General features: G+C 38.6%; 1 protein-coding gene across 1 annotated transcript in view; it reads right to left on the bottom strand.

Moving 5' to 3' along the window:
* Positions 1 to 13,681, bottom strand: part of LOC149019233 (protein ROOT INITIATION DEFECTIVE 3-like) — a 32,040-nt gene extending 18,359 nt beyond the window's left edge. Inside the window, exons 1-7 of the mRNA XM_089153274.1 lie at positions 13,153 to 13,681; positions 10,718 to 11,048; positions 10,062 to 10,175; positions 9,806 to 9,939; positions 9,547 to 9,694; positions 5,641 to 5,840; positions 1,411 to 1,538 (exon numbers count right to left, since the gene is read on the bottom strand). Of these exons, the coding sequence (XP_089009400.1) occupies positions 1,411 to 1,538; positions 5,641 to 5,840; positions 9,547 to 9,694; positions 9,806 to 9,939; positions 10,062 to 10,175; positions 10,718 to 10,921 (928 nt within the window). The 5' untranslated portion in view covers positions 10,922 to 11,048; positions 13,153 to 13,681. The remainder of the gene's footprint in view (positions 1 to 1,410; positions 1,539 to 5,640; positions 5,841 to 9,546; positions 9,695 to 9,805; positions 9,940 to 10,061; positions 10,176 to 10,717; positions 11,049 to 13,152) is intronic.

The following is a 13,681-nucleotide window of genomic DNA, read 5'->3' as shown; positions in this document are numbered from 1 at the left end:
CTTATATGATTAAAAAAAAAAAAACTAATATTAACCTACCTTAAGTCATCCAACATACTACAAACCACACATAGTAGGTCCTAAATAAAAAGTCACAGGAAGAAAGGAAGAGAAGAAGTCATCTGTCGCACGGCTTGCCAGAGTGTCGTCGAGGGAATGGAAGGAAGAAGAGAGGAAGAGAGAAAGATAAAAGGGATTAGAGTGAGAGGAGAGTGTGAGACTCGAGTCAAGAACTTATTCTCTTTCGATTTTTTTTTTGTTTATATTTAACATTTGATCACATGTAGTGTCATTATAAATATGTATATAGGTTCAAACAATAGATACTTTACAATTGGAATCTAATAAGTCATTCAATATATGCCTTCGATTTGGCATCTTTCATGTGATATAAAAAAGAAAAAAAGTGGATGCCTTGGGGTATAAGGCATCCGAGGCTCTTGAGGCTACGCCTAGGCAATGCCTCATACCCCAAGGCCTCCTTATTGCCTGAAAATGAGGCGACACCGATTTGAGGCGCTTCGAAGGTGCCCGGACGCCTAGGCGACGCCATAACAACTATGGTTTTGGGTGACAACTTGTAATGTCAATTTGGATGTTGTTGAGAAATCTCCATTGTAATCATCTTCAGTTGTAAAACTGCTTCAGCTTCACCCTTGGATATAGCACAACACTTGGGTGTGTGAACCATGTTAAATCTCTGTGTTGTCTCAATTTGTTTCTTCATTTTTTTGTTATTTGTGGTTGCTTGTCATGAGGAGATTTCTTGCTTAGAACCAAAGGAATAATTCCGATATTAGATAATACATCAACACAGAAAACTGAAAGGCCTTACTCAATAGGGAGGTTAACACATTGAATAATTGAATGGTTGAAGTACTTGACTAGGGAGTCAGATGAAGATGAAAATGGATTGGATGGCTAAACTACATCAGACGTGATGTCAAGACACATTTTGCACTTCTACCTAGTCCGATCCCCGACTAAGTTGTAAAGTCCCCATCTCCTTCCACAGTTCCACTTGATCAGGTTAGCAAGCAGCCCCTTTTAGAGCATTTACTTACTTCATTCCACCCCCTTTGTCGCTATAATTACTTCGTTACTGCAGGAGTTTCACAGCTTACAAGAAACGGACTGCCAGCCAGTTCTCGCTAACTACCCTTGATAGATTATCCTCAACTTTCTCCTTCATGAACTCTTATGAGACTTGTTCACTCATATGTTAATCTTCACCCCCCCCCCCGCGCCCGGAAAAAAAATTAATAGATAACGCTTCTGAAAGCACTAGTGGCCTTGATTAATGAATATAGAAGCTTTAATGGTTAAGCTCATGTTCACATCCATACAGTAAACCATGCAAATGATGTAATGAGAATCTTAGAGTAGTTTTATTTCAGGTCAGACTCTTACCTTTTGCATGTTTAAATATACGAACAATGTTTTGGGTTCTAGTGTCCCAAACTCGAACCAAACCATCCTCTGATCCAGATACCAATGAAGTTCCATTGGAGCTGAATGCCAAGCAAGTTACAGCCTTACTGTAAACCAAGCACCAGAAACAAAAACAAGAAGAAGGGTCAAATTCACAAGAAGTGAAACTTTTGCAACGTCAACACAATAAAGGCATTTTACATCTAAAACTTGCAAGATAAAAGATCTATTCTATCAATAGGATATGCTTCAGACTTCCACTAAAAACCTACTAAATTACTTGCCAGATAATTGCATGCCTTCATATAGATTTACAAAGTCATACAATTGGATCAAAATATATTCACTTGATAACATTGGGCTTCCATCAGAAAAATCGAAATATCCATGATGAAATAATTTTCAACAGTATTAGACACAACTGAGGGGGAAATTACTAGAATTACTTGCACTTTTACTCAATTCTTTCGGTACAAAATGTTCTCAAATTGTAGACTCATACCAACTTACTAACGTCATACTGACCATCTATAACCCAAGCTGAAATAGAAAGGGAACCTCAGATTCAGGTTTGATTAATGGATAGGTGAACTTGCTTGTGGTTCGACCCTTCCTGACGGCATTGCCAAAGGTGGGAAGGGTAGGGTTACTGAGTGAGTGGCCTGAAAATCAGCAGTGTTGATGTACCTCAGATGTGCCAGTTGTTAAAATAAAAAAAAAAAAATTTAAAAATTCCCCTTTCTTTTCTTAATACAAATTACTATCTTACCTAAAGCTAAAAAAATATTTTTTTTAAAAAGTACTAATCTAGATGGATGGCTACCATACAAATAACAGATGCCAAATCCAAAAATGGATACAGCTGCATTCTCAGTTCTTCTTAGTAAGCTAGGGTAAACTAATGTTCTACCAAAAAAGAAGAAAAAATGGAAAGAAAAGAAAAGGAAAGAAAGACAACAAAGCGACGCAGTTAAGGGTGCCAAATCAAATCAATCGAGCCTTCGAATAAAGAATTTTGACTTATGGTTGGTTCTATAGGCGACAGGCTCATTATTTTTTCTACTTTTTGTTGTAATGGTCATCTTATGTAAGCCAAAAGTTGGGATTTAATGAGAGTATTCTGAAAATCCCATGTTTTATTAAGTAGCCAAGTTCATCTAATCTATAAGAGTCCTCACAAGTAGTGTTTGGGTTGTAAGGTGTTTAAGTTGGTTTAAGAAGGTTAAGAATCATTAGTGGAGTCAATATATGAAAGTTTATCTCTATTTGTAACAATTTAATCAAAACTCATTGCATCCATGATTTTGATTCCAATAGATTAGTTTTGTAGGAAAATTGGCTATGCTGTGTTCTCTCTTTCTCATGCACATTATTCCCTCTGTTTCCCACCAGTCACACCTTCCTTCCTATCTTCTCTCCTAAACTTTCTGTTTCTTTTTATCTTTCCTATTATATGGGTTTTTCTTTATACCTCAACTTTCAAATTTGATCCTCCCAAACACAGCACTACCATCTGGCTTTTTCATTCCCATATTCTTTCTCATCTACACAATTACACTAATCCACAGCCTATTTACTCTTTCATATTCTGTATTTATTGATGTAGCCCTAGATTGAAGGGGATCAACTAGGCACAGTTAATCAAGATCTTGTACCAGCCAACCAACTCAAGTAGAACAACACCAGGTTTCTGGCCACTTGAGGGTTAGGTCTATGGTCAACGGTGGGAGCCATGATAAATTGAGAACTAAATCTGGGGTTATAGATTATCTAGCATGATAGGACTGAAGGTAAAAGCGCAATTCTCGAAAATCGGCTGGTCAGAGTGGAACGAGATTCAAATGGTTTTGTTAGGATGGTGTGGGGATGATTTGGCCCAAAAGGGATGATAATACAATAATTGGATTGAGCTGGGCAAAATCTTCACAAAAGCACCTTGCTCATTCTGCTGAAAATTAGGAGAGAGAAAGTGCAAAATTCAAATTCAACTCACTACAGTTGCAATCCTTTAATAGCAAAAAATTCAAATGGGCAATAATTTGAACTGGAACCTTGTTACTTGTTAGAGAAGATGAATCTTCAAACACAGGCTGATCTCGTAGCCAAAACGGGAGCTTAGACATGAAAGACAAAACACTAACAGCTCCCCTGGACTCAGCAGCAAGTTTGACTTGAAACACCAACAAGCTGAGACTTGGACTTGGAGAAAATTACATATATTACCCCCGGGTTCGTAAACAAGTATGTTTACATCCCTTGAAATTCACTCTATTACAAATGTCTCCCCGGTACCCAATGCCATCAGTTTTAAATACAAACGACACATTTGCACTGATTAAATATTTATTATTTTAGTCGATTAACAGAGAGCTTTTATATTAAGAAGAAATAAATTACATTTTAAGTTTCTTTAGTGGGGCCTACCCTCAGCGTTTCTCCTTGATCTGCCAAATCACTTCCTAGCAGCTGTTATTCCAGTCTGGTGGCATCTTCCGAAGAAGCAAACAGCTCCACTCGATTCTTTGGCTGCGAAACCTGTTGGACCCATCAAAACGCTCGTAGTCTCTTCTCTTCAAGCTGTCTCTCAGCTCCTTATACAAGCTTGCTGATATTCCTTCCATTTTTCTAATTTGCAACTCCTTTTTTGCTTCTTTTTGTCACAGGGGATTCTTGCTTTTCTTTCTTATTAGCTTCCTCTGAACTCCCTCGTTTTGCAATTGAGAGAGAAAGAGGGACAAAAGCATGGATTTCAAGGTGGGAAGACAGATAACCTGCCACAGGAAATTAGGAGATAGACTTCTTCCACTAGTCCCATGGCAGGCCACACTTGTTCATTTTCCCACCTCAGAAGTAACCGCTAAATGAAAACAAAGTACAAATTGGAAACCAATAGTTAACCCATATCCTTGAAGAAACTGGGTCATTCTTTAATGGCATATCAATATCATATTGCAATGCAGTGCTCAGCATGGAGGAAGAGAAGAAAGAAGTGACAAGGCTATTGTTATAGAAGAAGAAGAAGAAAAAGCCAGTGGTGGTGAAGAGTAGCAGCCAAAAATGAAACTGTTCTTCTTTCTTTTGGTTTTTTATTTTAGGGTTTGAAATAAAGAAGGGCAATATGGAATTTTGGAAAATATGGTAGAGGTTGACTCATCACTTAGCCCCATTATTCTAATAGGCGTAGGGTCGATATATATTTGGAAACGTAAGGGGTGAAAATGTAATAGAATAAATTCCAAGGGGTGTATATGTAATTTTCTCTGGACTTTAATCAGCACTTGGATTTCAAACACCAGTCACACAACCTGGACTTGAAACGACAAGGAACTAACCCATAAGCACTTTAAGCACTAAACAAGGTCTTTCTCAGAGAAGAAAGGCAGCAACCAATGCCAAATTCCAAATACTAAATTTTGCTTCAATAATAGGCCCTGTCACAACCCTGCATAAAAGACTCAAAAATAGATTCCTACACTAAAAGGGAAAGGCCTAACCCAAGCCACATAACCTATTAGGTAACTTAGACCAACTAGGAAACTGAAATTCACTCAAAATCCTTAATTTTGTCGTGTGCTGGTCACCTTCTAGCTTAGATTGACCACTAGGTCAAATAAATCAATGGAACTAAACTATAACAACTTCAGAAAACAAAAAATAAAAGCCAAGTAAAGAAGCTATTATCATACTCAACCTAGTTATCCATACTTTAGATCCACTAATTTGGCCAATCAGAAGTTAAACGAATGGGATCAAATGCCCATTTGTGTATATAACCCAACCCAAGTCTATTTCCCAAGAAAAGAAACCTATTTGGATTATAAGTCTACATAATTTGTTTTCCACTTTTTACCCAACATTTTCTTGGTGAAAATTTTCTCACTATTTCTATTATCCATAACCAACCAGACCAGCCACACCAACCATCAGATTAGAATCTTTTCCACAGATCCCTAATTAAGCCAATCACTTGAAGATCCATCAGTCCATCGGTCATTACAAAGCATAATCAACTTTTGAGAAAAGTTAACCAAGTCAACCATATGTATAAAAAGAAGGATACTCCCATACTGGAGATTTGAATTGCTTGCCAGAATACCAAATCCAAAGAAGACATACAACAAAAAAACAAGTTGTGAAAACCATCAAACAAATAATTCATGTCGAACTGTAGACTATAAAACAAAACTCAGAATAACTGAAGCAAGAAACCTGTGATCTGACAGCAAACCAATGATATGCTTCCCATAAATGCTGTTCGATGGGCTTTCAGCAGCAAGTGCAGCAATGAATATCTTCCCATCTCTACTGCCAGCATAAAATACATGTTCACCGGGATCCAGTGCAATAGCATCAATTACAGAAGGGAACTCAATAGATCTCAATAACTTTCCCTTGGACAAGCTCCAAACCTGAGAGACTTCATGTCAGGATACATTTTTTAATAGTACAGCAGGATGTGTGTTTAAAAGTACTAAAGGGTGTAACCAGTGCCCAAGGCTCCCACCACTGCAGGGCCTGGAAAAGGTCATAATGTATGCAGCCTTGCCCTCCTGAATCACAACAAGGCTGTTTCCAACTTTGAATCTATCAATTTTGGTCCAAAATAGGGCAACCTTACTATTGCAGCAAGGCCCACCCACCCTCTATGTATTTTAACAGTATCCTAAAAGACATATACCAACAGAACAACAGTATTCTACATAATCCAGCAATAAAATACAGCAAACTGACGATAGAAGAAAAGAACACTTCAGAGCACTACGTATGCTAGAGAATCACATACCTATATCACCAGTCAATTTTCCGTGCAAGACACTACGGCATCATTTGTATACAAAATAAAAAAGGGTGGAAAAAATAAACACGTGGGACCCACTTGTAGTGGAGCGGGGGATAAGGAAAGGAAAGGATTTTGCGAAAAAGTAGCAAATGTGGGTCCCACTTTTATTATATCCCTCACTTTCCTACAAAGTCCCACTAAATATGTAGGACTTTTTTAAAATGATGGGGTGGAAAAAGTGACATGCCATGTCGGCAAACAAGCTTCCTTAATTTAAGGAAGCTTGTCTGCCCACTTCCCCACCTCATTGAACCAAACAAGCCATGCTTTCGGATTTCATGGAAAAGTTTACTTTTTCCCACCCCACTTCAAATCTAGCAAACAAACGATGCCTACACGAAAATGGCAGATGGCTTAGCAAATGGGGCAAAACTGCAGATTTTTTTTCATTCTTTTTTTTTAAAACGCTTTGATGACATTCAAGTCACCTGCCACAACCAAACTAGGGATCAACTTGAGTAGTGAAGTGGATCGAGGGTGTGCCATCCTGAACACTGACTAGGCAGGAAGAATATGGAATTTATTAACTTAAGTTATGGGGTAAGCAAGAGTTGAATATTCTATAGTTAATTATTGTTAAGTGTTTTAGTTGGGTTAGGTTAGATTTCTATGCGTCCAGCATTGTTTAAAATTGTTTTACATATTGTCCTATAATATCCTAGGTGTTAAGACTACCTCCAAGGTTAGCAGCTGTTTGCTTGGTACAAGTTCTAAGTTTGAGTATTTTTTCAAATCTTTAATGTAGGTCTTTAAGGGATTTTGGCTGAATATGAATTTGATGAATGAAAGATTTGCTTTGCCTTTAGCTCTTTAGAAATCCAGAGTTTCCAGCTGTGGTGATTCAGTAGGAACCCTGGTGGATATTCCAAGGTTAGGGTACCAGTGGTGATTCCTACTTGTATCTTTCTAAGTTTCTATTATTTCCCACAATTGCATATCAGTTCTAATTCCCGTTAAAAAGGTATACTATTTCTGCAATTGAATTCTCTGATTGGATCTAAAGAATCCTAGCATTAGAAGGATTCTCCAAAAAAGAGCATCCCAGTGCACGAGGCTACCTCTACTGGTGTGGTGTTTCTCCCTGCCCAAAGGAATAATACGAGCCATGCAATCCCTCTTTTGAGGGTTCCTCTAGAAAGGCCAAGATTCCAACAGGTTTCTCCACCCCATCAGCCGGCCCTCTGCTTGTCACCCAAAATCTGAGGGTCATCTCAGTTTTCACAGGACTCGTGATTACAACTATGCTAGCTATTGAAATTTATATGGAAAATCTCCTCCATGCATGACTTAATCTGGGTCAACGAGATTTACTCCTACTTGTCAAGAGATAACTCCATCTGGATTGTTTCCCTTCCCCTTAACCCTTCTGGGGATTGGAGGAAGCTCCTCCTCCTTAGACCCCTAGCACTCCTTGCCATCTCCACCCAGGCTGTCGATGGTACTACCACCTACTTCTGGCTTGACCTTGGTGTCCTCTGGGTATTCTCTACAATTGGCCCTCGCCAAGCCTATGCCTCTCGAATCACCAAACTCACCCTACTCTCTGACTTCACTTCCAATAAACCTTGGATCCCTCAGTCTCCCTCCCCTCTAAGTACAGCTCAAGTGTGGTCCAACCTCCCCCCCCCCCCCTCTTTCTTTTTCACCCCCTCCCCCAAGACCTCATAACCTAGCTCCCCTCATCTGGTATCTTCTCCACCTCCTCTACATAGAACCTAATCCGGCAACCTTCCTCCCCATTTGCTCCGGACCCCGTAGTTTGGTCCAAAAGTTGAATTCCCCGCCACATATTCACCAATTGGACAGCCTTCAACCTTGGCCTCCCCACTTAGTCTTTCCTTAACCTCTGGCACCTAAATGTCAACCCTAATTGCACCCTTTGTTGGAAGGGCCATGAAGATGTAGACCACCTCTTCTTCCTTGCCCCTTCTCCCGCTCCTTGTGGGCGAAATCTATTGTCACCATTTGGCCCCGCTCCTTGTGGGCGAAATCTATTGTCACCATTTGGCCCCGCTCCTAGCACTCCTTTCGTTTCTCTAGAGATTAGGCTTGGTTTTTCACACTTTGGTGGCAATTCTATTTGTTATACGGTAGGTAAACTGATGTTCCTACCTTGGTCTCTCACTTGTGGTGGGAGAGAAATCATATAAGATGAACCTCCAACTCTAGATCTCTTGATTTGATTTGGAGGGCCGTCTGTTCCATGTTTCTACCCGTTTGGCGCCAACCCCCGCCCGCCCCTAGCACCCTTTCGTTCCAGAGATTAGGCTTGGTTTTTCATACTTTGGTGGCAATTCTATTTGTTATACGGTAGGTAAACTGATGTTCCTACCTTGGTCTCTCACTTGTGGTGGGAGCGAAATCATATAAGATGAACCTCCAACTCTAGATCTCTTGATTTGATTTGAAGGGCCGTCTGTTTCCATGTTTCTACCCGTTTGCAGCGCCAACCCCCCTTCAAAAAAAACCAAAATAAAAAAGATAAAATATAAAAAAAAAAAAAAAATGGATATCCTCAGGAATGGGATTGTTGTAGTCTCATAGGGTGCGTTTGATAACGTTCTTAAAAAACGTTTTTGGCGTTCTTCTGTTCTTTGGGAACGGAAGAACGGGTTAGAGGCGTTTGATAAAACGGTCCGTTCTTCTGTTCTTTAAGAACGAACCGGTTAGAAAAGTGTTCTAAAGAACACTTTTTGCATAACATAAAAAAGATGTTTTTACCAAAGACCAGAAACAAAAGTGATAAAATTTGTTCAAAATGAAGCTTTAAAACGAGTTTATCAAACAAAAACTTTATTTTTCAACCCAAAAACGAGAAGAAAAAAAACACCAACTTATTATATTATTAGTGTTCTGGAAATATTTTCAGAACTGATTTATCAAACGCCATTTTCAAGCAAAGAACAGTCTTTTAGCACAAAAACATTAAAAAACGGTTTTGCATAAGAACTAGTTTCTCAGAACAGAAACGTTACCAAACGCATACATAGGGTCTAGGATCCTCTTTTTTTATGGCTAGTTGATAGTAGTCCCACCCCCCTCCTTGTTCTTCTCTTCCTCTCCTTTTCTCTCTCTTGTATTCTTTTTCCCCTTCAGGGTTTTGGTTAATGATTATTTTGTTCATCCTCAAAAAGAAGTTTCAATAAGTCTAATTTGCAACAAGTCCAACATATTGGCTACCCTAATGATCATAATACCAATAAATATAATATGAGTTGTATGAATTATAGTTACATAAGACTGAAAAATGCAACTCATTTGGAAAACTAGCGAACCTTACACGTTCGATCCTCAAGAGCAGATACAACAATTGCATTGCACCCTCCATAACCAGAAACAACAGCAGTCACACAAAGAGTGTGTTCATTGAAACTGTATAGATAGAGGTGTGTTGCTGCTTCCCTCCCGATATCATCAAACATCCTATACAAAAAGAGGAAGCAAACTAGGTCATAAGCATTTCAATAAGACAAACCCTTTATAAATACCCAAAAGCAATCATGATGCTACGACTAAAGGAGGGGAATAGAGTACATGATAAGCGACCAAACTCTGACACATCCATCCTCGGCCCCAGAGATTAATAGTGAATCTCCTTCTGCGAGTACTAAGCAAGTAACAGCCCTATAATGAGCACGCCACCTCTTAAGTAGTCGGCCACTAAATACCTGGCTTGTAATATACATAGGAAGAAATTAAAAATAAAATGGCACCACTTAAATTTCCCAAAATCACCAAATCTGCAGCAATTCAACAAGATATCCAATAACAAAGAAGAAGAAAAACTCACCTCCCAAATATAAATGTCACCAGATAATCCTCCTCCGATGATGTATGTTCCCTCACTATAAGAAACAAGTGGATTGATTGGCTCAGCAGGAAAGCTTTTAACTTCAACCTGAGCCTGCAAGATTAAGAGATTCAAAAAGTGGTGTGATTAGGGGGAAAGACATGGAATTGATAGGGAACCGTAGCCAAGTGGCTAAGGCATGAGTCTGCAAAACTTCTATTCGTCGGTTCGAATCCGACCGGTTCCTACAGCGCCATTCCACCCATCATTTTTTTACATGGTTAGTGGATAGAACAGGGCCCCCGGATCAAAGGTTCAAAGCTGAGAATTCTTGGAGTGAGACTTTCTTTTTGCAAATTCCAATTTCATTCATCATAACCTCATTTCCTTACTTCTTCGTTCTTTCTAATTCATTCACTTCAAGGCTGATTTTGAACACCGCGTAATATCATCTTCAACCAACCGGAACCTACTCGCCCTAATCAGTAAGCCGAGGGCTTTCAGTGCATTCAAAAAGTGGTGTGATAAGCAAGTGATTAGTAGTTACTTAGTATCATTGTTTGCACAAGGAATTTCTAGTTTTGTGCGATGAACTAAGTTCCTATAGATTGAAGAATAAAAAGGGAACAGGAAGGCAAGAGAGTGAAAGAGAAGACCTTATTCCAAGACCAGTAGAGAATGGAGCCGGACGACGAAGAAGAGTCCCGAAGCTGTGAAGATGCAAGGAAGCGACGACCGACCAAGGTGAGGCCATGAGAAGCAGAGGAACATGATCGGTGACGGAGCTTCTCTTCGCCGGAATGCAAGTCCCAACAACTGATCCCAGCATCGATGGGAGACGATGCAATTACTAACTCCATCAGTTTTTCTTGTAAACTACCACCTTGAGAACAGAAGCTGAAGCCACCACGGAAAGGAGACCTTATACTTGCAAGTCTACAATTCGCCGATACGGTGTTCTCGCCGAACTAACTTTTAGAAGATTTTCTGCAGAAATTTTGCAAAACCAAAGGTTAGGGTTGCTGGCCTACATGGCACTGCTCCAATTAGCGGACGGCTAAATTAAGGCTCTTTTTGGTATCAATTCTCATTGTCTATTATGACTATTTAAAAGAAATAAGTATAAGAATTCATTATTGGTCAAGAATGAAAAATGGTTTGGTGAGATTTGTCGACAATAAATTATAGAATGAAAAATAAGTTTGGTATGTCAAAATGAAAATTTTCTAGAAATTAATACCCAAAAAAAAAATCCTATTAATCTAAATATTAACAATTAACTAATTACCAAAAAATGCATCAAACAAAATATTAGCTTAACAATATTCATATAAACTATAAATTTTCCAAGAAAACAATCATACTTACTACAATATCAATGTAATGTCTACTAAAACTAAAATTACACCAAATACTTATAAAGAAAATAAGTATCTATACATTCATCATCTATCCTAATAAGCTTCCATGATTTGTTTTGCAATTTCCTTTCGATATGATTCCCATCATAATTGTTCTGTGCGGCCTACCACATCGGCAATGTCCAAGACCGCATCATCATTGCTACCACTGCTTTCAAATTGAATAACATAGATTAAGAAATAACAATATAAAGACCAAAATACCACAATTAATCAGCGCAAATCAACATATTAATGGTGTAAAGAAGAAATTGAATAGATTAGATAGATGACAAAGATTACAATACATTTGGTGTAACCTAGATGAACTAAAATTTAGAGTACTTCATCATCAACATGTTGGTCAGCTATTAACAATGTCTTTGCCTTGATGAGTAGATCCCTTGTTCATTCTAAATTGATGACTAGTGGTCCCACATTTACCCAATGGCAATAAAATGCAGAAGAATATGATCTTTGTTGGCTTGACTTGCATTACATAGCCTACATTCTTGGAATATTCCTGGATATGTTTATACCCCCACCACCCCCAACCCCCAAAAAAAATAAAAATCCCCCTCTGACAAGAGTTTTTTTTTTTGGGTACTTAACTATACTGGATGCAATCAAATCAATACAATGCATATCCATACACCTCTTCATTTTGTTTTCAAAGGAGAACACAAATTATACAAACTGATTCGATGCAATACTAAACCTTACTAAACCTTAGAGCCAACTCCTTCCGAGATAATTTACATCTTCCATGGAGACAATTCAATATTTTCTTCTAACCTTTTTTTTTAAGGTAATATATCAGATTGGAGAGACTAGTACGACACAATACTTCATATGAAACAATGCTGTTTTTAATTCCCCTAATGATACAATACTAAACTTCGATACTTCAATCCTTGGCCTTAGGATACTTCTAGCAGAAAATTTACAAGCAGATCTAGTTAAAACTTAGCCCTCCAATAGCTTCCGCAATAATTTACATCTTCCAGGGAGACACTTTAGTATTTCTAACTCTTCCTTCTAAAAGGACCCACTAGATTATACATACCAATGCAATACAATACTTGATATAAGACAACACGTACTTTGAAAAAATCTCAGTTTCATCAATCCATAAGAGCATCACTTCATGGTTTTGACTTGGGTATCTATGCTTAGATGATTTATATGTAGATTTTTGGTTTTGATTATTTTGACCCTGCATGTTTTATTTTGTATTATACGTGAAAAGAAAAATAGATACATGTTTGTGTGAGCTTTGAACTTCTTGGACATATGTGCCTGTAGTATGTTGTGTACATGCATCATGTGTTAACTGTTTCTTTATTTTGCAGGTGCAGCAACCCAAATATAGTTTTTTTTCATTTGAGTTGTGAACAGTCTTACAAATCAGGAGGTACAGATCAAAAAGTATCTGCTTATTCTAAGGAAAAGGAGTTGAGATCTATAGAGTGCTGGAATAAAACATATATAGAGAATGAAAGATTTTACCCAAAAGAAAAAAAAGGAATGAGATTGAAAGGAATAAAAAATCTACAGAGACGAACTAGGTCCTAACTGGTTCTCATCGTCTCTATCAGATTTATATATAAAGAACGAAGCAGCTCTAATATTTCTACAAACAAGGAAACGATAAAGGAGAAGGTTTGCAAGCTTAGGTTCGATGGTCTCACCGCCTCGAGTTCAAGATGCTGAAGATAAGCTTCTGCGACTATGGGTTTGGAGGAGCTTCTGGTTCGTGGTTCGATGGTGAAGCTTCGAAGGTCTCACCTTTTCGACTTCACGATGCTGAGAGAAGAGTCTGCGACTAGGGCTTGGAGGAGGTTCAATGCTCACCGCCTGGAGTTCATGATGCTCACCGTCTCGAGTTCACGATGAAGGAGGACCTTCTGGTTCGATGGTGAAGCTTCGATGGTCTCGTTTTTTTCGACTTCACGATGTTGAAGCAGAGTCTCGAAGAGAAGAAAGTCTGCGACTCAGGCTTGGAGGAGGTTCGATGCTAACCGTCTCGAGTTCACGATCCTGGGGTGATTCTTACACAATCATCTCCATTTATACCGTAAACCCAAAATGGTGATTCTGTTTGGATTGAGGTGGTTTCCAAAAAATCTGAATTTTACACTAAAACATGGAACCGCCCGATTCTCACGAACCACGTGGATTCGGAATCATTTTGCAAGCAAACGCAATTTTTTTGGGTGG

The sequence above is a fragment of the Hakea prostrata genome, chromosome 4 (genome assembly GCF_041222555.1).
Source record: "Hakea prostrata isolate BN-2017 chromosome 4, UWA_Hpros_2, whole genome shotgun sequence".
In the NCBI taxonomy this organism is placed as follows: Eukaryota; Viridiplantae; Streptophyta; class Magnoliopsida; order Proteales; family Proteaceae; genus Hakea; species Hakea prostrata.
The sequence above is the reverse complement of the archived record's forward strand: the minus strand, read 5'-3'. Positions and strand labels throughout refer to the sequence as shown.